This window comes from Callorhinus ursinus, unplaced genomic scaffold, assembly GCF_003265705.2.
Source record: "Callorhinus ursinus isolate GAN/ISIS: 27379988/994484 unplaced genomic scaffold, GSC_fseal_2.0 scaffold13, whole genome shotgun sequence".
NCBI lineage: Eukaryota > Metazoa > Chordata > Mammalia > Carnivora > Otariidae > Callorhinus > Callorhinus ursinus.
This window is the reverse complement of record NW_027397075.1, coordinates 14,683,577-14,711,090: the sequence shown is the minus strand read 5'-3', so window position 1 is coordinate 14,711,090 and position 27,514 is coordinate 14,683,577. Positions and strand designations below refer to the sequence as shown.

At 49.4% G+C, this 27,514-nt stretch overlaps 1 protein-coding gene across 5 annotated transcripts in view; it reads right to left on the bottom strand.

The window, feature by feature from the left end:
* Positions 1–27,514, bottom strand: part of IFT140 (intraflagellar transport 140) — a 79,929-nt gene that overhangs the window by 46,855 nt on the left and 5,560 nt on the right. For 4 of the 5 annotated variants that reach the window (XM_025877166.2, XM_073899728.1, XM_073899725.1 and 1 more), the window contains 11 exons: positions 25,163–25,384; positions 18,705–18,826; positions 18,369–18,511; positions 16,448–16,623; positions 15,276–15,367; positions 14,598–14,704; positions 13,790–13,935; positions 10,255–10,458; positions 10,067–10,139; positions 8,178–8,269; positions 1,061–1,188 (listed from right to left, as the gene is read on the bottom strand). In XM_025877166.2, coding sequence (XP_025732951.1) covers positions 1,061–1,188; positions 8,178–8,269; positions 10,067–10,139; positions 10,255–10,458; positions 13,790–13,935; positions 14,598–14,704; positions 15,276–15,367; positions 16,448–16,623; positions 18,369–18,511; positions 18,705–18,826; positions 25,163–25,384 — 1,505 coding nt within the window. Of the gene's footprint in view, positions 1–1,060; positions 1,189–8,177; positions 8,270–10,066; positions 10,140–10,254; positions 10,459–13,789; positions 13,936–14,597; positions 14,705–15,275; positions 15,368–16,447; positions 16,624–18,368; positions 18,512–18,704; positions 18,827–25,162; positions 25,385–25,800; positions 25,926–27,514 lie in introns of those variants that run through there. The other variant, XM_073899729.1, reaches the window with a different exon arrangement.

Here is a 27,514-nt window from a genome sequence, read left to right as displayed (position 1 = left end):
TATACAAAGATTAAGAATTTATGCCAAGGGGTGCCTGGGGGGCTCAGTCAGTTGAGTGTCCAACTCTTGATTTCAGCTCAGGTCACGACCTCAGGATCCGGAGATTGAGCCCTGTATGGGGCTCCATAATCAGCGTGGAATCTGCTTGGGATTCACTCTCTCCCTCGCCCTCTGCCCCTCCCCCCATTTGCTCCCTCACTCTTTCTCCAATAAATAAATAAATATTTTTTAAAAAGGATTTATGCCAAAACATAAGGCGTTACAAAAAATTTAGTGGAATGAAAAAAGATCAGTGGAATGAAACGGGAACATGAACAGGTTTCCAGCTCCTATCCATTTTCTACACACCACTTTGTCTCCTAATTTTTTTTAATATTTTATTTATTTACTTGACAGACAGTGACACAGCAAGAGCAGGAACACAAGCGGGGGGAGCGGGAGAGGGAGAAGCAGGCTTCTCGCTGAGCAGGGAGCCTGATGCGGCGCTCGATCCCAGTACCCTGGGATCGTGACCTGAGCCGAAGGCAGATGCTTAACAACTGAGACACCCAGGTGTCCCGTCCTGACTAATTTTTAAAATGTGCACAGGCATCCCTCACTTTAGTACACGTCCAAGATAACTGCGTTCTTTTAACAAACTAAAGGTCTCTGGCTACCTGCACTGAGCAAGTCAATCAGCGCCATTTCTCCAGCAGCATTTGCTCACTTGGTGTCTGTCACATTTTGGTAATTTTTGCATTATCTCAAACATTTTTATTATTGTATTTGTTATAGTGACCTGTGATTAGTGCTTACAATGTGCTGGAAGTTTACATGATGGTTACCACTGTTTAGCAAAAAAGGAATTTTTTATTAAGGCATGGACATTTTTTCAGACACAATGTTACTGTATATTTAATAGACTACAGTAGGGTAAAAACATGACTTTTATAGGTACTGGGAAACCAAAAAATTCATTTGACTCACTTTATTGTGATATCTGCTTTACCAAAGTGGTCTGAAACTGAACCCACAGTATCTCCAAGGTAGGCCTGCACTTTTATTTAGACAAAAATTGTACCTTCGGGAAAGATCAAAGCTTTTGAAATGAGCCAGGGCTGTCCCCACAACCAGGAAATTTCCGCAGACGTCGAGGAAGCATGGGCTCCCCTCTGCCTCAGAGAACGGTAAGAGCTGTTTCACGGTCCCCTGAGGAAAAGGAAAGAATTAGGCTTAAGGAAAACAGCCTGTGCAGCCTTTCACTTCTGTTAATGAATGTTACTCACAGGTAATCTTGTACACACTAAGCCAACACTCAGTGTTTACTGATGGCCCAGTGTGCTTGTCACCGTCACACCAGGCTTCAAGACCCCTACTGTCTTCAAGGTAAGGGCCCTCAGTCCAGACAGCAGGCCCTCCTGCCTCATTTCCCACTGCTTCTGCCTCCACCAGTGTCAGACACCAGCCCCTTCCTCAGCTCCGGCCCCGTAAACGAGCCCCCCATGGGGTGCCCGTCCCTCACTGCCTCAACGGCATAAAGCATGGGGGATGAGCAGAGCTCCCCCTTCCCGTGTGGAGAGAAGTCTCGTTAGAGAGCTGGAAGGGGTACAGCAGCCGTCTAGTGTCATCTCAAAGGAACAACAACAAGCGTGGCTTGTGTGTCTACGTCCTCAAGAGCTCCCTGCTGGGAAGAAGGGTCTGGAAACGCAGTCCAGCTCCCAAATCCCGAGTTACTGTACATTGCCGTACACATGCTGGCATTAAATTACTAGTTATCAGGGACCCATATTCCTTTTAGTTAAAAAATTAACAAGAAGACTTAACTCCAGGCCATCTGTTGTCAGAGACCCTCAAGGCCAGCCACCCGGGACCCTCAGTCTCAATGTTTCCCAGCAGGCCATTCTCCCCTTCCCAGTATGCCCTTCACCCTTTCCCAGCAGTCTGTTCTTCCTTTCCTAGTATGTCTTTCCTGCTTTCTCAGCATGTTGACATTCCTGTGAAAATTAATGAAAGGAGACCTCATTTAAAATGAACTACCACGGCCAGCAGGGGGCGCTCTCAGCCCTACCACTCCTGGTCAATTACAGACCTAACAGGAAGCCAGGCCCTTTGCAGATGAAGGAAGAAGAAGGAAGCAGGAAGCTTTCCTCCTACCCCAGCAAGAGCCCAGCCAATGAGAAACCCCCAACTTAGAATGCCCGGTTTACTCCAGTGGACTTTCAGTTTACAACAGCCCTTCCAACTTGCCACTCTCCTCCTTGGTTTTCCAGGCTTGCTTGGTTATTTGTCCCTATTGGATGACCTTCCGTCCTCCAACTGATTTGATGAGCAAAGTCCTCAACTGATGCTGGCAGATCCCACAGTGCATGCCCATCAAGATTAAAACAGATCCCTCAAAACCTCTCCCCAGAACAAAACCCTCTAAATACAGATGGCTTTCAAGATTACATAATAGATTACAAGGCTCAGGGCCTCATTATCCCCTGCACTAGACCCTGTAGCATCCCCATTTTACCTGTGAGAACAACCAGTGGCTGGGAATGGAGGTCTTTTGAGGACCTGTGAGCAGTAACTAACACTGTTGCCCCTCAGCACCCAATGATCCCAACCCTCCCACACTACCAACATCCATTCCACGCAAAACTTTCACCACAGTGGACCTCTACAGTGCATTTTTAGTATTCCAGTTGATAAGGAGAGCCAGGAGTGCCCCTGGTTTCTCCGAGTGTTTCTCCGAGCATCCTTCTTTTCACAAACCTTAGAAGCTGATTTGGATGATACAAAGCTGTCTGCAGACTCTAGGTTGTGACAACATGTAGATGATTTGTTTTGCTCCCGCTGCTCAAACCTCTTCACAGGAGACAACATCCACCTGTTAAGACTTTTGCTCTTAGGGGCGCCTGGGTGGCTCAGTCATTAAGCGTCTGCCTTTGGCTCAGGTCATGATCCTGGAGTCCTGAAATCGAGCCCCACATGGGGCTCCCTGCTCAGCGGGAAGCCTGCTTCTCCCTCTCCCACTCCCCCCTGCCTGTGTTCCCTCTCTCATTGTGTCTGTCAAAAAAAAAACAAAAACAAAAACAACAGACTTGCTCTTAAAGAGACAAAGTCTCCAAAGAAAATTTGCAGTTTGCTCAAACTCAGGTCCGATGCTTTGCGCATCTGATCTCAGAACAAGGACGACATCCGGATGTGGATGAAACTCCTCGTGACTGCTGAATGCTGCCAGATCACCCTTGGACTCCCCAGGACCATTTACAGGACACCCCACTGCTCATTTTCATGGTTTACTGATGGTTCGTACTTAAAGGAAGAAAATGGTAAACATTATGCTGGGTCTGCTATTGCAACTCCCTGTGAAGTCATCAAGGCTTCGATGTGTGAAGTGCCAGTGACTTCAGCCCAAAAGGCTGCTACATGCCCATACTGGAGCCTGTACCCCAGCCAGGGTAAAGTTGCAAATATTTATACTGACAATCAGTAGGCCTTTGGGGTAGCCCATGATTTGGGGATGTTAAGGAATCAACAAGGTTTCCTTAGCTCCAATGAGAATAAAATTTAAGATGACTCCTATGTCCAAAATTTATTAGCTGCCATACATTTTTTATTTTTTAAGAGACAGTGGGGAGAAGGGCAGAGGAAGAGAGAGAATCTTCAAGCAGACTCTGTGGTAAGCGCAGAGCCCAACATGGGGCTTGATCCCTCCACTCTGAGATCATGACCTGAGCCGAAACCAGGAGTTGGACGCTTAACCGACTGAGCCACCCAGATGCCCCTAGATTCTACACTTTTGCCAGCAGCTCTGGCTATTATTAAGGTTCCTGGGCATTCAAGACTTGACTCTCTGGTGGCCAAAGGAAACCACAGCAGGAGACTGATAGCTAGACCTCTGTCATTTTCCAAAGGGATGTTCTTTCAAATGACAATTTGGAAAAACTGACCAGAGATGCCCTACAGTTGGCCCCAGAAAAGAAAGACAATGGTGGAAATCTAACAACTATGAGTTTGATAAAAAGAAAACTCTGGTTTGGACCAAATAACAACCTGGCCCTACCAGAAATTCCAAAATCCTACTACTTACCACCGTATATGTGTTAAATCACTGCTTTACTGACAAAATGATAGCGTTCATGAACAAACACTGGTGGAGAAATATTAATGAGGCCACAAAAATTGCCCACCTCACTTGCCCCGCCTGTTAAAAGTATAATCCAGAGAAACCTGTTCATACAAATGGATTTCATAAAACTCCCCCGTCTCATGGATACGCCTGTTTTGGTCATAATCTGTACGTTTTCTCACTGGACTGAAGTTTTCCCTTGCAAACAGGCCACTGCTTCTTCTGTGGCTAAAATTCTGTTAGAAAACATTACCCCTACCTAGGAACCCCCTCTCAAATTACACAGTGATCAGGGAGCCCATTTTACCAGGTGGGTGCTTCAGTAAGTCTGTCCTGTTTGGCTGGTTTTCCAGCACTCATTGTGCATACCACTCTCAATCAGGGTTAGTTGAATTCACTAACAGCACTATTAACACTCAATTGTTAAATTGTGTAGAGACCCTCCAACTATCTTGGCCTAAAGCACTACTGCTATTGGTCCTGAATTTCAGATCCACCCACTTGGGAAGGCATAGGCTCTCACCCTTTGAGTTAGTCACAAGACGTTCCAATGCACTTGGCCCCTACCTCCTTGACCCACAGTTGATAAAGGGAGATGCACTTCAATATTGTAAAGGCCTGATTGCCTCTATTAAAAATGACCATGCTTTGGTAGCACAATCTTTCCACAGTGTGCTCCCAGGAGACAACAACTTTAGATCAACCTCACAGCAACATGGAGATTTTGTCTGTAAGAGATGCCTCCAGAAAGATTCTCTTCATCCTCACTGGAAAGGTTCTTATCAGCTACTGGTCATCAACCTTTGTGCTGCCAAACTACAGGAAATAGACTCTTGGATTCATGGGACACATCTACAGAAAGCAGCAAGCCCTGACTGGCCCTACACGCCCTCTGGTGACCTAAAGGTACAGATTTCCTGGAATTGAAGCAGATGACATCTGATGAGACCACTTTCCCCAGATGTCCAGCCCAGGCCTGCGTGCCTTTTCCTCACTGCTGCTGCTTCTCTCTCTTTCGTGGAGAGAGATGCTCTTGTCTGCATTTCTCAAGCCCTTGAGAAAGAGAGAACCTCTCCTGTCTGTGGCCTTTCAGTAACAGCCTCATTACTATTCTGCGACAAAGTCATCTTTCACTCGTTTTTCCTGAAGGCTTAGAAGGTTCAGAATTTACAAAAGTCTTTCTTTCGTCTGAATTACCATCCAAATTCATGGGATCTGAATTCACAACTTGATATGCTGTATTGAGAACGCATGTGGTTCCACACAGTTCTTTTGAAATAACAATACTGTTTTAAGACATCTTTGAAGTTTTGCTGTTTTGCAAAGAGTTCACCGTCTATTGCTTACTTTTAATATTTGCACTGGTTCTTTGCAAATGCACTAAGTTAGTTCTTTCAGTGTGCTCTTGCAGTCTCCACCATTCTGCTCTCACGGTTGCTTTAAGTGGAGATTTTAGGAGATGTACATGACTCTGGGCTTGCTTTCACAGGGAGACCCTTTCTCGCCTACGTCAGAATACATGCCAGTAAATATTTCAGTTGGCTTTCACATCTGGTTCTGGTCCATCATACAATTTGGCATTATCACGTTACTTACTGTTTTGTATCATTATTTTTAGGTTTGTATTTTGTTACCTCTTCAAACTTTTTAAAAAATGATGTACCCAGTAAGGAGATGCTCTCTAACTCTTACAACATTGGAAAGATACAAGTTTTATGCGGGAGTACCTGAGATTTTTCTCTCTCCTGACCTTCGTTGTTACTCAAATGTGGCCCCACGTGGTTTGCATCAAGCAATGCACTTCGCCACCAAAGTAGGACATGACAACATGGAAAAGTCCTTCCTGGCACTGAGGAACAACACCACTAAATATGGAAAATGTGATTTGATCAGTGATGCTTTCAAAGAAAGATCTTGATCAAGAAGCGGAAATGTGAAACTTAATAAAGGGAAACCTCATTTAGAAAATGGAGCCAGGAGGCCAGCAGGGGGCGCACTCAGCACCACCACGCCTGGTTGGTCGCTGACCCAACGGGCAGAGACCCACCATTTACACACTTACACGCAGATGTTTTTGTTTTTGGTGTTTTTTTTTTTTTGGATACAGTACTGTAAAGGTATTTTCTCTTCCCTGTGATTTTGCTTTCTTTCCTCTGGTTTGCTTTATCGTCAGAATCCAGTATAGAATACATATAACATACACAGTACGTGTTGACCACCTGTACTATCGGTAAAGATCCCAGTCTCCAGATTTCTGGGGAGTCCAGTTATATGTGGATTTTTGACTGCATGGGGGGTCAGCACCCCTGGCCTCCAGGTTGTTCAAGGGTCACCTGCGCTATCCCAGCAGGAGGAAGGAAGGGTTCCTCCTCCCCCAGTAACAGCCCAGCCAATGAGCAGCCACCACACTTGCAGCTCCTAGCTTACTCCAATGGACGTTCTGTTTACAACAGCCTAGCCGCCCCCACAGAAGCCCCTCCTCTCCGGGAGACTGCAGACTTGCTGTGGTTTTGCTGTAGCTTGCTTGTCCCAGACTGCAATTCTCTCCTATTCCCGGATAAACCCATTTTTGCTGGTAAAATAACTGGCAGTTTTATATTTAAGGTTACTAGCCCTTTCCCCACAGGTTGTTTGCCCCACGGCCCTTCAGCAGGGCCTGGAGGTTGCCTTGCTCACAGAGCTGCGCCCTTCATGGGTTGTTAACATGGCCCTCCCGGCCTGGGCTGTATGTCTGCAGCAGATGTCCCCGACAAGTGTCAGCAGCAGCGGGCTCTGGCCTCCTCCCCTCCAGCTTCCCTCCCACCTCGAATAGGCTGAGGACCTCAAGGGGCCAGCAGCCTACCCCTGCCCCCAGCCCCGGCCCCCCTCGCACCTTCCCCCAGGATGCTGTTCCCCACATCAAACCTCTACTCCAGGACCTCCCCCAGTGGCACTTCCCACCCACTGTGAGCCCCATCAGGAAGAACTCCAGGGAAGCCACTTCAGGAACCGTGGCAGGGAGGATGAGAAGCATGTGAGGTACAAGGACACCATGCATGCGTACGGCAGCCTCCAGAAACCGAACAGTGGATCCTAGCAAACAACTCAGAGACAGACAAAGCAGTCGCACTAAGAGCTGAAAACAGGGCCGTGAAGGTTTTCCCGACCTTGACACAGAGCCCTGCTGCATGTACTGGGTTGAGTGGTGGCCCCCAAAAGATACATCTACCTGGAACTTGTAAATGTGACCTTATTTGGAAAAGAGGTCTTGGCAGATGTAATTAAGGATCTCAAGGGGAGACCATTCCAGATTAGGGTGGCCCTAAATCCAAAGACAAGTGTCCTTATGATACAGAAAACAAGAACCAGACACGAGGAGAAGGCCAGGTTAGGACAGAGGTGGAGATGGAGTGATGCATTTACAAGCCAAGCCATGCCGGAGCCACCAGAGGCTGGAAAGCATGGGACGGATGCTCCCTCAGAACCTCAGAAGGAGCCAACCCTGCCCATACCTGGATTTCGGACTTTTTATCTCCTAAACTGTGAGAAATTAAAGTTCTATTGCTGTAAGCCACTGCATCTGTGGTACTTTATTATGGCAGGCTCAGGAAACTATCACACCCCATCAGCCCCCCGGTTCCTATGGGCATCAGGGATGCCGGCAGGTGGGGGCCTCCTACTCCTTGCCACCAGGGGGAACGAGGCTGTGTTCAAGCTGGTCACCTGCAAGGCCCACGCTGCTCCCGTCCCGGACTCACCCTCAGACACATGCAGGAAAAGGCCTGTCCTGAACTGATGGGCAGTGAAGATGGAGCAAACCCCAGCAAACATGGCCTCCCCTTTCCTAACCTGAGCGCTCAGGGTCCAGCGATTCAGTCCTCATCACTGCATGAGGCCCTGGTCCGCCTCCCGATCTCACAGGTGCCAGCAGTTGGTGCACCAGCTAGCCCAGAATCCAGTGTGACGAGCAAGCACCTGGCGGGGGGACTGTGATCTGGCTGCTGAAGTCAGTAAGTGGCTCTGGCTTGATTTAGAGACGGCCTTTCAAACTGTTCTAGTGGCTTTCATCTCCAAGCCCACTCGCTCCAGAGCAGTGATTTACCTGCCACGTTCGAACTTGAACTCGGTTTGGCTCCACGGTGTACACATTTTCCTCGTGCATGGCTAACACCGGAGAGTCACACAGGAAGGTTCCTAGGATGAGAGAGGGACATAATGGGACAGCGGCCCATCTCTTCATGATGCTCAGACAGCGTCATGAGGGCTGCGTTTTCTGCATCCTGTATATGAAGAGAGCGAGGCCCTGAGGCGCAGGGACAGCATGCAGGCCTGGGGCTGGTGTAGGGACATGGCCCCAAGCTCCCCGCCCTGCTCACGAGCCGCCGCCTCTCCCGTGTGACTAGCAGCAGGGCCACGGCGGCGCTGCATCTGTGGTCTGGGGCAGCACAAGTGTTTAGACGGGTGTCTGTTCCTCTTAGTGGGGGCTCTAGAGGCCACGAGCCTTAGTCTCTGTGTCTAGACGGGTTCTTTTCTAGCCAGAGATGATCACACACGATAGGAAATACTTCAGCACCTGCTGTGCTGTCCTTTGGAGGGGATAAGTTCGTCCTTGGCCTGGGGCATCCACACTGGAGATGACATTAATTATAGGCATAATACAAGGCAGAGCAGGAAAAGTGTGACAAGAAAAGTTTAGGCAATGGGGGCGCCTGGGTGGCTCAGTCATTCTGCGTCTGCCTTTGGCTCAGGTCATGATCCCAGGGTCCTGGGATTGAGCCCCGCATCAGGCTCCCTGCTCCGTGGGAAGACTGCTTCTCCTTCTCCCACTCCCCCTGCTTGTGTTCCCTCTCTCACTGTCTCTCTCTCTGTCAAATAAATAAATAAAATCTTAAAAAAAAAAAAAAAAAGAAAAGTTCAGGCAATGAAGTGTTAGAGGAGAAAAGGAGGGAGGGGATAGGGAGAGGGGTGACCACCAGTGGAGAAACACCCCCAGGGAGGCGAGAGCTTCTCCGACAAACCCACAGGGGGGAGCCCCCTGGAGCACACGATGACCGGTCCTGTGGGGTCAGCATGGGTGAACGGAAGAACTGTACAGAAGGACTGTTGGCCAAGGGGGCTGTTAAAGTAGGCTGCACGTGACCCCTGGAGCTATCAGGTTCTGGTCCCTGGAACCTGTGAATGCTAGTATATGACCAAAGTTGGGAAGGTGCTGAGATGGGGAGATTATCCTGGATTATTCAGGTGGGCTCTAAATGCAACCACAAGTGCCCCTATAAGAGGGAGGTAGATTTCAGACTGGAAGAAGGTGACAATGGAGGTAGATGCTGGAACGATGCAACCTGGCCAAGGATGGCCAGCAGCCACCCAACACTGACAGAAATGAGAAACAGACTTCCCAAAGCTCAGGAGGTGGAGCGGCCTGTCGATGCCTTGATTTGGCCCAGAGAACGTGAGTTTGGACTTCTGACCTCCACAGCTGTGAGGCAGTAAATGTCTGTCTGGTTTGTGGTCACTGATCCAGCAGCCCCCGGCCACTCCCACAGGCATGCACTGAAGAGTGAGGGTCATGGCGGCCCACTGGGACAGGAGGTGGAGGCTGACGGAGCACCTCTGACAATCTGTCCTCAAATTTCCAGACAGAGGCTGGCCTTGGTCAAGATGGCATGGGGCTCACTGCTCTGCCTGGTCTGGAACAAGTTCAGAAGCTGGGTGGGTAGCAACCCCCTTCCCTGGCAAGCACTGTGGTGGTTTATACTCCTTTAGCCTTATTTCTGGCTGTTTCATTGTCCTGGGCTTCTCGGCCACCTTGACTGGCCTCAGTAGGGTGATGCCCAGCGGCACGGCCAGAGCACAGGCATGATTGACATGAGGGGCTCCTGGTGGCCCTGTGCCAGCCCCCTGCCCACACCACAGGCACCAACACCCCCCCTCAGATGGTCAGAAGATAAAGCAGGGTGTTGTGACCCCCCTCCTAAGGGACAAGACTCCCACCTGCATTCCGTAACGTGGTTCCAGAAGGCTCAAAGACCACCACCTGTTTTCCATTCCAGACAGCAATGGCATCCTAAAAAGAATCACGGAAATTAAAAGGGAACCTGCCACTTGCACCCCTTACCACCCTGAATGACCCAGACAACTGGCCAGGTCTTTTGTCAACCCCAGGCCACCCTTGCAGTCACCTTGGTGGCGAACACCCCGCGGACGTGCATGTCTGTGAGCAAGTTGTGCATCACTCCCGTGGACAGGAAGGACACGCTGAGGGAGCTTGGGGACATCTGCACCACAGCCACTTGCTGGTGGAAGTGTGAGGACATGGCTTGCTCGCTGAGGATCACCACGGAGGTGAGGTTGTTCACCGCCAGAAGGCTCTTCCGGGAACCCCACTTCATTCCGTGCCAGAGACAGAGACAGAAGTGTGAACAAGGAGAAGGGAGGTGCAGGCAGGAAAGTGTGACACACACAAGGACTCACCAACCATTTTCCTAGCACTGCTTCTTCTCATTGTGTAAACTGATATAAAAACTTATAAGCATAAAATATGTACTTTATCGGAAATTTTAAAATACTGACACCCAAGTTGTAATGCAATGGGCAGATCCTTATATGTCTGTTCTGACCCGTTGTTAATTTAGAGATGTTTATTTTTTATAAATGAATAGCAAGTTAACATGATGTATTAAATTATCTGGCTCTCCCCTGGTGATGTAAAATACATGATTTCATATTAAACTTCCAAATCTATCTCAATCTGCTCTGCATTCCACTGATATGTTTATCCATTCCTGAGTAAGCATGTACTGTTTTAATTGCTATAGTTTCAAGATATATTCTGGTTTGTGATACAGAAATGTTCTGATTCTCTATACAGTCTTTCCTCAGCCATGTGTCCTCCCAGAGGAGTTTATTTTGTTGAATTCTCCCAGAAAAAAAAAAGGTCATTCTTTTTACTGGATGTACATGTAATCTGTGCATTTACTTGGAAAGAAATAACACTTATAACACTGAGGCTTCTCTTAAGGAAAGTATATATTTGTTATCATGTACTTGGTTTATCTTTTTCGTCCTTTAGGAAAATTAGTGCAGCTCTTCCTATTACTTCAAATCTGAGAAAGTTTTTTTTTAAATTTTTCTTTAAGGTTTTTTATTTATTTGTCAGAGAGAGAGAGAGAGAGAGCACAAGCAGGGGGAGCGGCAGATGGAGGGAGAGGGAGAAGCAGTCTCCCTGCTGAGCAGGGAGCCTGATGTGAGACTCAATCTCAGGACCCGGGGATCATGACTTGAGCCGAAGGCAGACGCTTAACCGACTGAGCCACCCAGGCGTCCCTCAAATCTGAGAAAGTTGTACTTTCTCTGCAGATCTGATAATATTCTATGCTATTTTTAGCCATTTATTTACCCTAATTAAGGCAATTAAGATATTTAGTTTTTTTAAGATATAATTAAGATATTTAACTCACTAATTCATCCAGAAGCTATTTTTACCTATGGCCTGAGATGAGGATCTAAAGATAGCCCCCAAAGTGCTCTATGGCACCCTCAATGATTTATGAGGTACATCTTCCTCTCATGACTCGTGTAGGGTTAAGAAGATTCTGTCTCAGAGGGTTACACACAGCAGGTCTGAGAGACAGCCTCCAGGACAGCAGGGGAGCAGCCCTGAGGAGGGAACAGGCAGAACTGGAGAAAAGTATGAGGCAACAGCCATCTCGCGCTCTAGAAATCAGGCGTGAGGCAAACAAAGCAACACTTATTCAGGAAAATCTGCTAAATCCGGTAAGAAGAGCAGTGTCTGTGGTACCTGAGCCTCTAGACTCTCTCCCTCCTGCCTCGCAACTCAGCGTGCAGGAGCTCCCCCTCGGTAGGTGCAGCCAAGAGGTCGGCTCCCTGTCCAGTGCCCAGTCAGGCCTATGACATCTCATTCCCCCAGCTCCATGCTGCAAGGGGAAGGGTCCCTTGGGCTCACAGGGTGCCTGAGAATGCCGGGACCCCACGCCCTGGCCCCAGCTTGCTCACACTACACAGGCTCACAGAGCAGGGTGTCATTCCAGAGAGGTAGCCACCATCCCCACTCCCAAGCTCTGGAGCAGTGACTCAGACTGTTTTCCCCAAGGGGAGAGGCAGTCTATAGGAACAGAGAGTTCTGACGGGCTCCCCACAGGAAGTGACTTCATTTGAAACACAATGTGGGTTAAGTCCAAGCCTAAGGATGCTCTTGAAGAGAGTGGAGGCTTTGGTGGTAAGCATCAAGAGGAGGCTGGAAGCTTCATGAGAACTATAAGCTCAACGGCAGGCCAGACCACTGACCAAAGGGAACTGGAGAAGGACATACCTAGGAGAAGCCTTCCTGGGTCAAAACGAACCTTAAACCCTGAGCTCAAAGACCACACCTGCCCAAATGTGGGACTGGACTGTGGGGCAAGCAATTCTCTGGGTCACTGCAAAAAACAACAGAGCCACCAACCCAGGGGAGGTTGACCTGCAGAGGCAAAAAGCTCAACAGATCAGGGAGAGGACAGTCAGGGAGCCCCCATAGCCACTGCTGCCCAAGGGGGACCATCCACATGCCTGAGGTCAGCCCTTCAAGGAGTGATGTCAGAGGCTTCACACGACAAGGGAAAGAGACGCCACTACAGTGGTCCCTCAGGTCACTAAGCAAATAAGCAAACAGCAGCCACAAGCCCTAGAGGTGAGTGCAGCAAGAGGATCACTATTGCAGGGTTGACACATAATTTTATCTAAAATGTCCAGTTTGCAACAAAAAATTCGGAGCCAGGGAAAACAGGAGAGTATGATATACACCCAGGAAAAAAAAGCAAGCCAGAGAAATGGCCCAGAAGGCCGAGATGTCAGATTCCACAGATGAAGGCTTCATAGTAGCCACTATAAACATATTGAAACAATTAAAGGAAATAACACTTAAAGAAGGAAAGGAAGGTGTGATACATCGTCTCCCCAAATATGGACCACCACCAGTGAGACAGAATTTATAAGATAAAAAGCACAGGCTCAAGAGAAATGAAATCATACGTCCACAAAGAAATGTGTACTCAAATGTTCACGGCATCAGGGTTCACAAAAGTCCAAATGTGGAAACAACCCAAGCGTCCGTGGACGGATGGAAGGATAACAGAAGGCGGCCGGTCCCTGCCCCAGGCGCGGCTCAGCTGCAAAAGCAAGGCTCTGCTGCCACGTGCAGCCACGCGGATGAATCTGGAAAACACGATGCTCAGGGACAGAGGCCAGACACAAAAAGCTACAGATTTATGCCTCCATCTCGACAACATGCCCACAATGGGCAAATCCACAGAGACAGAAAGTAGAGGAGCGCCTGCACAGAGGAGGAGCAGAGAGCAGAGGGACTGCGGACGTGCACACGCTTCCCTTCCAGTGCTGAAAATGGTCTAAGAGATATGGTGAGGGGTGCAAAACTGTCAACGTACTAAAAGAAAAATTGGTATGTTACAGATCTCGATAAAGCTGCTCTCAGGGTAGACAGGAGCCAGAGATAAAGGGGATGGGTACATAGGTAAGATACAGATGTCCACAATCACAGACCCACAATTCTGAAAGCCCAAAGGCCTTTGGGACTATTTTATTGTTGTTATTTTTATATAGTCTTAAGGTGCATAACTGACAAAAAAATTCAAAGACCATCACTTCCTCCACTTTTGCAGGGCAGAGGGTGAGAGTGCCCAGCACCCTGGTGGCTCGTACCTTTATCTGTGTGATGTTGCCTTCGAGCTCAGTAGGGGTCTGAAGGGTCCACCTGTCCTTGCCCTCTGCCGCTCGGCTGCTCTGGGGGCCTGGCAGCTTTCTCCACATGGCTACTCGCCCCTTATCGGTACCCGCTGCCAAAAGACCTATGGGTAAAAACAAAGTTCACAGGAAGTGAGTTGAAGGAATCTCTTTCCTGACCATGGCTCTCAAACATCCGGGCATCAGCCCTCTGCCCAGTGGCCTCCAGCTCCATAGCTGCTCCCCCATGGGAAGAGGGTGAGTGTGTATGTGCTGGGGGTGTTGGTGCTGTTTTCTCTCAGTCTCCCACGAGAGCAGGGGCCTGTCTGCCTGGTCAGTGCTGCTTCCCCAGGGCTAGTGTGGCACTTAGTGCTCAGCAGGCACAAAATAAACGGTGTCTGGCTCATCTCCTGTTTCTCTGTCCTCCGTGCGTGTATGTGTGTGTGTGTGCATGTACACACACGTGTATATAGGCACATACACATACACGGGTATTTTTAATGTTTCCCACACATTTTCTCGCAGTTTCAGGAGGGAACAGAGGTCAACTCACCCTGTTGAGCAAACTCCCTGAACTTCGTGTGTGCAAGCAAAGCTTTACTGTCACTTTCTCGTTCCTGAGCGACTGTCACTTTCTCGTTCCTGAGCGACTCTTTCAAGTGACTGACAGTCACCACCAATTCGCCATTCTTTGAAGGGCTGCAGTCATGTCATCATTTTGCAGCCCCCAGAGCAAGGCCTAAGGCTGCTTCCCTCCCTCTCCTGCACCAGCCCTGAGAAGTCTCACCTTTGGCTTTACAGTAAGAAACACAGTTTATATTCTCAGCTTTTTCGAAACCACACTTCTCTTCTGGACTCAGCACGTAATTCTCTCCGCCTTCTAAATCCCAAAATCTACAATGAAAGGAAGACAGCTCCCTTTAGAGGCCACATCAGTGTGCCGCTCTCAGCCCCGAGGGTCCCGCTCAACTGGCAGAGCCCTCAGGAAGCGCACACAGGCCCTGGGACTCCGATATGAATGGCCTGCCAGCAACACGTTTACATCTATTCGATGCCTTGTTCATAATCAAAGGGAGCAGGGAGTTCATGTGTGACACCAGCTCACAATGAGAACAAAGGGACTCCAACCACACGCAGTAACATGGGGGAACCCCTCCCCAACATCACACAGAACTGAAGCAGCTGCACAAGCAAACACAACACACGATTCCACTGACACCAAGCTCAAAAAACCAGGCAAAGAGATTCCACACACAGCCATCAGGACAGTGAGGAGCCTACCCTGTGAGGGCCGAGTGCGGGTGCCTGGGGTCTGTGGTATGTTGTGCTCTTCGATCTCAGAGCTGGTTATATGTGAACTTCCAATTTGTGGAAGTTCATCATAATCTGTCTGTACCTTACACTCCAATAAGAACATTACTCCAAAGAGACTGAATCTTAGCGGCAGTGCGGGCCAGGCTCTTACCTGAGAACGGGTTCCCCTGTGGCGGTCACAAGTACACTGCCTTCAATCAATGCAATGTCGGCCCGCTGACCCGTCTTCCCACTCAACTTGACCTGATAACAAGACACATCCGAAAGAAGCATGTTGCTCTTGTGAGCCCAGAGTCTCTGGTGTGCTGTGGCCTGGGGCGGGGGGGCGCTCCAGCTGGGCAGGTGCAGGTGTGGACGTGTGGGAAGGCAGCCCTGACCCTGCACTGCTGCTCTCTGCTGTGCATTAAGTGGTTGATAATGAGAGCTGCCACGTGCATGGCACCTGGTAAGTGCATTTCTAGAGCGACCACCACGCTGAGCCCAGTTCAGGCATGACCACACACTCTCGAGCAGGTGTCATGACCCTGTTCTGCAGAAAGCAACCCTGCCTGGGGCCCCCAGCCAGTGAGTGGCTTAAGGGAATCTGAACCCAGGTCCAGGTGACTCAGAGACTCTCTTTTCCACTACCGTGCCAGGTGTATGTAAATGACTGTGTAAACACTGGCTTACAAAAAATCAGCTCCGTCATCTACAAGAGTATCTTCAGGGAAATTTCAAATTCTCCAAGGAACACAGATTTCTCTGGTATAAACCAGGGAACTGGAAGGAGAGCAGGGAGGACCGGTCTCTGGTGAGCTGCACCCTTGGAATAGCACCCAGCACAGGGGTGCGCCCCACAGCGTCCTCTCGTCAGTGAGAGCCCAGGGCAGAACTGAGAGGCACCTGTACGGAGATCTCCCGTTTCCCAGCAGCCGCAGCCAAATACCTGCTGCCCAGGACGGGGACTGATGTACCCTTGGGCAAAACAACCTGTGTGCACCTGGGCCGGGGGCAGCCGTGACAGAAGCGAGGACCTGTATCTACGCACAGATGGGAAGCAGGATGATGTGCCCATCCACCCTGTTTCCATCCTGAAGGTCAAATGAGCTACTGCAAGGTGAGTGGTTATTCTGAGTCACAGCCGGGTACACAGGCCGCAAGCTAGCCAGTTGAGGGGGTGCAGCCCTGAGCGAGCCCAGATTCTCCCACCCCCGTCTGATGGGACCTGCAAAGCTCCTGGGAAGCAAGTCGTGTAGGCGATACTACTGGACAGCTCTGGTGGGTGTGGTGAAGTCAGGTGAAGCCTGGCCCTGGCCGTGTCCTGCTGCCCACAGTCCTGCCTACCTTCATCACTTCCGTGGCTTCGCCCTTAGGCCTCACTACATACAGAGACAGCAGCAGGTTCTGCGTGACCACCACCAGGGCCTCCCTTTCCTCGATGTAGAAGAGCGTTTGGACGGAGCTGTCTGTGGAAGCCACCCGCGTGGTCTTGCCTTTCTCATCCACGTAGTGCACCGTCCCTAAGGGCAAAGGGGTCAGTCCAGGTGGCAGTGCACTCACCAGCAGCCACCAGAATCTACTTAGGAATATTTGCAAAATAAACATCTTTGTTATAAAAATTTACAACATTTGCACATAACCTCCAGGCCATCTCTGAAATAAGGTCCACCTTCTCAGTCCCACTGACCTGCCCAGCAGCCTTGAGACTTTGTTCACCCTGGTGTGCTCAAGTGCCAGGCATGTCCATCAGCGGTACGCAGCGGCCAAGAGCTACGGCACTGCTGCAGCCACTTTGGCCCTGCTGCAGCCACTACAGCCTTCCTGCAGCTGCTGCTCCCTGTCCCCCTGTGGCCCATGTGCTGGTGGGCTGGCTTTTCTGCCTGCATTCTCAGCCTCTGCGGGCACTCATCCTGGCCCAGAGGCCTTTCTTCCCTTGCCTGGCCCAGACTGCCAGCCTTTCCTTGCCCTCCAGGTTCCCTTCGGGCTGCTGCGTCCATGCGGAGTCTCCTGTGAGCACCCATGAAGCGACTCATTTCTGCTGCTCTCAGGAGCCTCCTCAACCTCCTGGTCTCCTCTCATCTGTTTCCAAGGAATACTTGACTTCCCATTCAACTGGCAGGTTCAAGGTTGTGCAGAGGCCTGTGGTCAGCATGACATGACCGCACTGGCACTGCCTTGGCCTCAGAGAGCCTTGGTGGCAGACCTGGCGACACACTCACACATGCTCACTCTGTTGACATTTCCAGTGAGCTCACAGCAGGAGTCTGACTAGACGGGGTAATCTGCCTTCGAAGCCCACAGCTCCTGAGTGAGGGACAGGACTGACTCCTCCAGAGCCAGGCTTGTCCCCACTTCACAACCCTGTGTGCTAGGCCTTCTTCCCACACCATCTTCTCGACTCCTTGCTAAGGGGGCCTTGTGCTAGCATCTTCTTCCCCACACAGCCCAAGGCTCCATGCCCATTCCTGTCCCTTGGGACTGCCTCAAAGTCCCCTCCATCAGCTGTCTCTTGACCTCCAGAAACAAACAGTATCCCTATTTTAAAAATGACGAAGGCCCCAGCCCCTTCCAGCTGTCCTCTGCTCTCTCCTTCCCATCAAGGCTGAGCTGTGTAGTGGCACATCTTCCGGAAGCTCACCACCTTCATGAACCACATTTTCTTGCTCTCGCTCCTGCAGCAGACACACACGTGAATGCCTCCCGTGAAGGCAAAGCACTATTCTCCCCCCTTACTTCACACTGCATTTCTCTGCTGTTGCTGGCCTGTCTCCCTGCTTACACTGAGGAGGAGTCAAAGTCCAGACAGTGGACTCAACGCTGGCCACCGGCAGAGGCTGGCTGGTGCTGCAGCCTGGAAGCAAAGCCCGCTCCCATCCTGTCCCGTCACGCTCCCTCCCCAGAGCTTGGCCAAAGAATTACAGGGAAGGATGCTTCCCGCCCCCACAGAGCAGAGAGCGGAGCACGGCACCACGAATGCTGCCTGGAGCTGCACAGGGGAGCAGTCGGGAGGACCACTGGCTGGCAGAGAGCCTCCTCGCGAGAGCCCGCCAAACACAAGCACAGCCGATTCGTCTCTATCAGGACAAAGTGAGGCCCTCCTCTCAACACTGGATAAGTAACTGCCGAGAGCAGCAGATGCATCACTCTAAAACTGGCCCACACACAGCCTACTATACTATGCAGAAACATCATCTCTTTGTTTAAAATCCTTACCAGAACCCCTAAAATGCTTCAATGTCCTAGAGTCCCCACCTAAGTTTCTCACCATCCATCAAGCTGACAAAGAATGGTAGTCCCTCTTGAGATCCCATTTTCAGGAAACGTCCAAAGCCACTTTTCCTCCAGTTAAACATGTCCAGGGCTCTCTTATCACCACTCACAGCTGCCTTCGCCAACTGAACGAGGTCCCTTTGAAAGGCAGATATGATGGGAAGTCAGGATTCCTTACCAGAAGATGTTCCTTATAGGAAGGTGTGGTCACTACAGATGGGCCCAGAGCAGGGTGGAGGGGGGCTATGATCCCAACAGGAGGAGCCACATCCCGCCCGGCACCAGCCCCTAGGGATGTCAAGACAAGGCCACCACTTGAGCTCCTACTTACTCGCCAGGAGGGGGGAGCCGGAAGATGCAGTGAGTTAGGGTTTTTCCGTGATCGTGTTTCAGCAGGGGCGTCCCTTGTACTCGACCCCTTTGGTCCAACCTCCACAAGAGCAGGACACCAAGCTGGAAAATCCAATACCATGTGGAGAAGACACATTCTTACCAGTGACCGGCGGAAGGCAAGAGTTATGCTGTGTCACAGAACACAGGCTTATTCCTTTTAAACCAAACTACAAAACTACTACACTTACACGGTCAAGTACAAATAATTCAAAAATCTTCCGCAAAGAAACCAGAAGCCTTCCCATGTGCCCTCTCCCCTAGAGACAACAATGGTCATGTGTCTAGCTTTTAAAACAGAGTAGATTCAGATTTACAAAAAGTGGCAGGGTCATTCAGAGAAGTCCCATTCTCTACCTCAAGCTTCTTCAATTAGCAGATCGTACTTAGTGTGGGGCAGCTCTCAGAATTAATGAGCCAATACTGACATATTATATTAACTAGAGTCGTACTTTATTCACATTTCTTCAGTTCCTCCCTGCCGCCTGCTTTCTGTCCCCAGATCCCCTCCAGGAGCCACAGAACATTTTGGCATCACGTTCCCTGAGGCTCCTCTGAGTCCCCAGCTTTGAGGACTGGTCAGGGATGCTGTGGAACATCCCTCCACTGGGCCTTGGTTGATGCTCTTCTCATGACTGGACTGGGCTGTGGGTTTGGGGAGAAGGCCACGGAGACCATGTGCCCTCCTCCTCATTACGGCGTGGCACATTGGGGTCGGTGCCGTTGACGTGACTCATCTGTGCTGCAGCTGCCCCTCCTGTGACCTCCCATCTGTAACCTTGTCCCCTGTGAAGTCCTTCTTCCTCCCCGTCTTGGTCCCATACTGTTTGGAAGGAAGTCACCTCCTTGAGCATGAACCATCTCCATAAATCATTTGGGGTTCCTCAGCACGTGAGATTTGTCTCTTCTCCACCACTGACTTAATAATTAGAAATCATAGGGTTATACAATTTATGTCACAGATGTTGACTTTCGACTTCAGGTTACAATCCAGCCCCACTTTGTTTATTTTGATGTTCCAGCTTTGGCCACTGGGAGGTCTTTTGTTAGCTTCTGTGTCCCTCTGACACACCCCGTACTCTGGGTTCTGTGAGCACTTCCTTTCTTTCTGGAACTAAAGATTCTCTGGGCTCACTGTCCGGCCCTGGTTCTAAAATCAGCTATTTCTCCAAGGAGCCCTGGCTCCTGTTATTGGAGGAAACCCAAAGAAACCAGCATCTGGGTGCCAGGTATACTATAGGTTCAGTTTTTAACTCATCAAGGTCTCAAACTGAAGGTGCCAACCAGCACTAGAGGTCACGGTAGGGAGATGGCACCATCAGAACCAGTCCAGGAGGCCTCTGGCCAGGATGTAAGCTATGCTTTGCCAAAGGGCACTATTTCTATCCAAATCCATTTGCAAAGAGACCCTTTGCTGTGAGGCCCAAGGGTTCCTCAAGGTGTGCCTCCTGCTCAAGGTCAGTGGACACAGGAGCACATAGCCTCTCCCTCCTACCCTTCTTTCAATCAGCAGGGTCTCCAATATCCCCGCAGGCAGGTTGGGGAGCACCACTTTATCGTAAACAAGAATGTGGTTTCCAGATACAGATGACCCTTGAACAACTCGGGTCTGAACTGCATGGGTCCGCTTGTATGTGGATTTTTCTTGACAAATAAAGTATAATGCTGTAAATGTATTTGCTCTTCCTTATGAGTTTCTTTCTTTTTAAAAGATTTTATTTATTTATTTGACAGAGAGAGTCACAGCGAGAGAGGGAACACAAGGAGGGGCAGTGGGAGAGGGAGAAGCAGGCCTCCCGTGGAGCAGGGAGCCCGACTTGGGGCTCGATCCCAGGACCCTGGGATCATGACCTGGGCTGATGGCAGACGCTTAACGGCTGAGCCACCCAGGCGCCCCCCTTATGAGTTTCTTAACATTTTCTTTATTTTAATCTACTTCATTGTAAGAATAGTAAGTAATACATACAACATACAAAATATGTGTTAATTGACTATGTTATTGGCAAAGCTTCTGGTCAACAGTAGGCCATTACTAGGTAAGTTTTTGGGGAGTCAAAGCTATACTCAAATTTCTGATTGGCAGGAGGTTGATGCCCCTAACCCCCAAGCTGTCCGAGAATCAACTGTAATGTCGGCCTTACAAAGCAACTTGCACAGTAAATCTCTTAGAAAAGTTACAATGAGTCAAATGTGCTCTCCCTCAGGTTTCTGGAAAACCAGGGTTTACAGAATAAACAAATCCTGAGCTGTCCCATCCCCCTTGTGGCTACTTCATCCAAAACAATTTTATACAATCAACCTCAGACAAGTTACCCCCTGAAGGCAAGAAATCATCCCTATGCAAGAGCAAGAGTTTAATGTAATAAGAGATTCTGGAAAAGTTAGTGTGTTCTATGTACCCCTGTTGAGACATACTATCTCTTCAAATGATGAGTCACATGTTAGGATCTACAACACTGTAACTGAAAAGAAGTATGTTTGGTGACCAAACATATACGTTTTCACCAATGGTTCATGGCTCACAGCTGCTAAAACCTGGGAATTTCCCAGGATAAGGGCCACAGAGGTGTCCTCTGTTCTGTTACTGAAGGAGACTTTTGGTCTCCGTCCAAGGGCGGGGTGGGATGCCAGGACGACCAACCAGTGATCAGAGGGTTCAACTTTCAGTCCTACCCCAACTGCCAGGAAGGGGACAGGGCCTCCCTCCCCAGGTTGAATCAATCACCAATGGCCAATGACTTAGTCAATCCTGAGTATGCAATGAAGCTCCATAAAAACCCAAAACGACTGGGTTCAGAGAGCTTCGAGGTAGCTGACCACCTGGAGGTGTTGCGGGGAATGGCACCTAGAGAGGACTCTGTGCCCTCCCCAGACCTTGCCCTGTGCATCTCCTCCTCTGGCTGTTGATTTGTCTCCTTTATCCCACCCTTCAATAAACTGGTAACGTGAGCCACTCTAGCCGACTGGAAGAGCCCAAGGAGAGGGACACTCCACCGTGCAGCCTGTGGTCAGAAGCACAGGACTGGGGAGGGGGTGGGGGCGGCCGTGTGGGGCTGAGCCCCTCACCTGTGGGGCTGACGCTATCTCTGGGTAGACAGTGTCACAACTGAGGGGAATTGCGGGCACCCTGTGGTATCTGAGGAGCCCTACCTGCCAGCATGCTGGAACTGGCTCTGGGAACCTAAAAGAGGATCTCTAATAATTTACACTGAAATTGTCCCGAGTTGGCTCGCTCTGTACTGGGTGTGCTGATGTCCCCACCCAGCTCTGTGAGTGTGCAGGGAAGCAAGACCTGGTCCAGGCAGTATTCCCACCTTCACCAATGGAGTTTCTTCTAAAGGACACTCGGGGCAGCATCCGCCCAGTGCCCATTTTCCAGGGCCCCCCACGTGCCTGGGCACTGCTGACTGCTATCCATGTGGTCACTGGGCTCGAGTGGGACTTGGGACAGAGGAGGAGGGGCAGTGTCCCTGGGTGTATGGGGGGGTGTGAATGCCTTACTTTCCAGCAGCTGGGGTGCTGCCTTCTGAATGGGGTGGGACAGCGGAGAGACATGGCTGTGGCAGAAGGGGCACACTGCAGGGGGATGTGTGTCCACTGGCACCTCATTCTTGGTCTAGACGTCCTGAAGCCAGCTGTCTTCCTGTCCCAGGGACCTTGGGATACTCCAATGGCTTCCGATTAAGTGTCCCTTCTTACTTCAGGTAGTCTGGGTTGGTTTCACTGGTAACCAAACCCACCCGAACCAAAACGGTCTCTGGCAAGAGATGGAAGACCCTCAGCCAAGCCTGGTAAGGATGGCACTGGGTGGTGCAGCACTCCAAGTGCTCGTTCATTCAGTACTTTTCTTGCTTGAGTCCATTATTAAATCAGGACCTGCATCATCTTAGACTTTCTTGGAAGGATCAGGATTTCTCTTCTTAAATATATTGACTCGGAGGGCTTTGACAGCACAAACCTGGGTTTCCTTGCATGCCTGAAGAATCTGCCTTGTTAGTTGTTTCTTAATATAGTCAAGATGATGATGAGATTTGATGATCTTGAGTTCTTTTATTCCTACAGAGGATCTGCCAAGTATTCCACAGCAGGGAAAGGGGAAAGATCATGAAGCAACTAGAAGTCTGACGGCAGGGCAATGCCATTAGGTGGAAATTGAATTGAAAAACAGAAGAAAAATCTAGGGGCGCCTGGGTGGCTCAGTCGGTTACACATCTGCCTTCGGCTCAGGTCACGATCTCAGGGTCCTGGGATCGAGCCCCACATCGGTCTCCCTGCTCGGCGGGGAGTCTGCTTCTCCCTCTCCCTCTGCCTCTCCCCCTGCTTGTGCTCTCTCTCTCTCACCCGCTCACTCTCTCTATAACTCAAATAAATAAATAAAATCCAAAAAAAAAGGAAAATCTAGAAAAAAGGGGAACAAATTGATACCAAAATGGGCAAGTGATTTGATTACAAAGGATACATAATTGGCTCTTCTAAGTAATAGTCTCCTTCAGTAGCAAGAGAAATGTAAATTAGAAGACTTCTGATACGGCACTTTTCTTAGCAAAATTCTGAATGTGGATCCAACTGTCTGTGGGGGACATGTTGGTGTGTTGGTGGGATCTGGTACTAGCCCCACAGAGGGAGTCTTGGGCACCCACCACTAATGTTCACGCCCTGGGACCCAGCCGCCCCACTTGTAGGACTTTCACTGATTTCCCCGCACGAGAAACAACGTAAGCACGAAGTTAGCTACCGTACCTCTGTCTGTTTAGCAAAAGATTGGAAACCACCGACGTGCTTATCAGCAAGGGCCGGTGAAGGGCATGGTAACAGGCTCAAGTAACGACGCACAGGCTTAGAGAGAAGGAAGGTCATGGTGTATGAATGTGGAGAGACATGCAAGGCAGACGTAAAATGTAAAAGCCAGAAATTGTGCAGTGCACGTCGTGTGGTATCACTTTTGTTAAGACGAAGGAGACAACACCCTCCGTGTGGTATTTCCAGCCCAAACCACCTCATCTAAAAGTAACCATGAGGAGATGATCCAACAAGTCTAAACTGAAGGACATTCTGCAAAGTAACCAGTCTGGACTCCTCAAAATGTCGGTGTCACCAAAGACCAAACATAAGCGAAGAAAGAAAAGACAAGACCAGGGACCTGTTCGTGATTAAGGGAAATTAAAGAGAAGGGGTGGAAAAATGCAATGTATGGTCCTTGACTGGACTCTACATTAGGACAATATCCACCAAAAAAGTGCCGGGACAACTGGATAAACTGGAAAGTGGCCTACGTCCCAGGTGCCAGCCTCAGCCCAGGCTTCCTGAGTGCAAATGCCATGGTGCAACTGTGTCGACATCCTTGTCCTTAAGAGAGCAACATCCAAGGATTGAGGGGGGAAGCATGATGTCTGTGACAAACTCTCAAATATTCAGGGGAAAAAATATATATAGAGAGAAAGTAGATGTAACAAAATGGTAACAACTAACGAATTTACATAAACGGTATAGAGTGTTCATTAAATTATCCTTTCAAAGCCTCTGGAAGTTTCAAATTTGTCAAAAACTGGAAACTGGGGAAAGAATGCATTTGGATGTGCTGGTTCGTATCTGAAGAAACAGGAGAAGCTTTACGAAGCTGTGGGCACTGAGGGTGGGTGGGAGGGGAATGGAGGAGATGGGGTAGGGGTGGAGAGTCTTGCCACGATATATACATATATACCTTCTCATACTTCTCAGACTTTGAAACAGGGAAACGTATTACCTGGCACATGTAAAATGAAGGAGTACATTGTAAAATTTCTGCCATATGTTTATGAATCGATTTAGATGCAGACCACAGTTTCTCAACCTGGGAACGGTTAACACTTTAGGCTGGATAATTCTCTGCTGTGGGGTCTGTCCTGTGCGTTACAGAATGTTGATCAGTATCTCTGGTCTCCACCCATAGATGTCAGGACACCCCTGCCCCACCACCATTCTGACAACAAAAAATGTCTCCAGGTTCTGCCAAATGTCCCCTGGGGGCAAAATGACCCCGTGAAGCCCTGAGCTAGACAATGAAGACCAGGGCCTCCCAGGCAATGAAGAAGCATGCTCAGGGAAGCTAGTGATTCAGGGGTGCCATAAAATGATAGTACCTGAAAAAGTCACCCCACCTTTATGAATACAGTTTCCTAGAGAAGTTCACTTAAACAACTACAGACATACCTCTGCTAGAGTGGGATGGTAGAATGAAACTTGCAAACCTTGCTTCCAGTATGAAACAGAATCTGCCATGACATCCATCAAGATCAACTGAATTCAGCAACCACATATTTCTAAAATTTTGATCTTTAACACGCTTCCCAATGTATATCCCAAAGAGCACTGACAGGGAAAGGTAGGGATCTGAAATCAGTGTCAGCCAAGTCTGCTTACCCTGTCCCCTGACACGAGGCAGTTCCCGTTGGGGCTCCACTTGAGGACCGTGACGTCGGTGGTGTGTGTCGGGGGGATCAAATGCTGCTCCTTGTCCTGCTTATTAAACACTGTCACTTCTCCAGTCTCCCAGCCAATAGCCAGGATCAGGCGCGTTGGGTGCCAGCACAGGGAAGTGACCCGGAATGACCTCTCCATATGGGTATTGGGCACATGCTCACCCTACAATAGGCAAGAGGTAAATTCCATATTATGAAGAGAGACAGCTATTCTAGGAACTTCTGGCTAATCAATGATATCAAGATCAGCTAGAAGATATAAAGAGCTGTTTAAGAAATGTTCTACTTAATTTTCATTAAAACACCAAGCTTGCTCTTGGCTGCACTATGAAAATATACAGTTAACACTCAACTGAGCTCGCTGACCAGCTTATCAAGGAGGATGACCTCATACTCACAGCTGCTTGGTTGCTAGCTAGCATTTTAATGGGTTCCAATACAACTTTATTTACAAAAACAAGTAGTGGGCCAAGAGGTCAAATTTGTTGATCCCAAGGTTCTTTAAGTACAGTCTCTGGGGTGACCCCAAGAGCCTTTTCAGGGTCTGCAAGGCCAAAGTTATTTTCAGCCCCCTCTCACCTCCAGACTGTTTCCCGAGAGACTTAGAGTGAGGAACTGTGCAGAGAGGGGGAGATCAGATAAGGACCCAAGAGTATGCAGATGTCACTATGACCCTAGCTGCTTCGCTGGAGTTGCAGGGCGACAATGACACTTCAGAAGGTTGAGGACTGGGAAGAAAATTCTGATTTTCTTTGTGAAGTATGAGGTATGTCATGCACTGAGGAAGGTGGGGAGTGGGATGAAGCATGGGAAGTTTGAGGGGCTCCTACAAAGTTTCTGGTACAGGTGGAATTGTGCACCCTGAAAAAGATGTTTAAGTCCTAGGGCTCCTGGGTGGCACAGCCGGTTAAGCATCCAACTCGGTTTTGGCTCAGGTCGGGATCTCAGGGTCGTGAGATCGTGCCCCGTGTCAGGCTCTGTGCTCAGTGGGGTGTCTGCTTGGGATTCTCTCTCCCTCTCCCTCTTCCCCTCCTGCTCATTCTCTCTCTAAATTAATCTTAGGGTGCCTGGGTGGCTCAGTCGTTAAGTGTCTGCCTTCGGCTCAGGTCATGATCCCAGGGTCCTGGGATTGAGTCCTACATTGGGCTCCCTGCTCAGTGGGAAGCCTGCTTCTCCCTCTCCCACTCCCCTTGCTTGTGTTCCTGCTCTCGCTGTGTCTCTCTGTCAAATAAATAAACAAAATCTTAAAAAAAATAAATTAATTAATCTTAAAAAAAGAAAAAACAAAAAAAACCCCCAAAACATGTTGAAGTCCTAACCTGGTGCCTGTGATACAGCCTTATTTGGAAACAGAGTTTCTGCAGATGTTCAGCTTAAGAAGAGGTCATTGGAATGGGCCCTAATCTGACGGCTGGTGTCCTTAGAAGAAGAGGAAAGAGACACAGACACACAGAGGAGACACATGTGACGACAGTGGAGTGATGCAGGTGCAACCGGAGGACTGCCTAGGATTGCCGGAAACCACCAGAAGCCAGGGCAAGGCCCGACACAGGTCCTGCCCCAGAGCCTTCAGAGACAGTGTGTGGACCTGAGGAGCCCTTATTTCAGACTTCTGGCCTCCAGAACAGTGACAGGATACATTTCTGTTTTAAGCCAGCCAGCTTGTTGTAATTTGTTATGGCAGCCACAGGACACCAACAGTTTCCAATGGCCAGTGGGGCCAACAAGAGACTGGCCCAGGGTGCACAGATAGCGTGGAGGGGTCATTTCTGGTTAGAGGCATGGACTGACTATGGAATCTGTTTTACATCCCTAAATATGTCCCCAAACCTAAGTAGCAGGGCTAAAAGAATTATCCACATCACAGGGCTCTTATAATACTGGGCATCTGAACCTCAGGAAGAAGTGATACATACACATAAGACACACACATGCACCACATACCACACACACCACATACACACACACGACACCACATGACATGCACACACCACATATGTATCGCATACCACACTCACACCACATACTACACACATCACACACCACACACATACCACATACCAGACTCACAATACACACGACACACACCAGGCATTGACACACACACACCCCACACACCACACACCCTACATGCATATACACACCACATACCACACATGTACCGCATACCACACTCACACAACATACTACACACATCACATACCACATACCACACTCACAACACACTCAACACACACCACACATGACACACACACACACCCCACATACCCATACCACACAAGCACCATATACC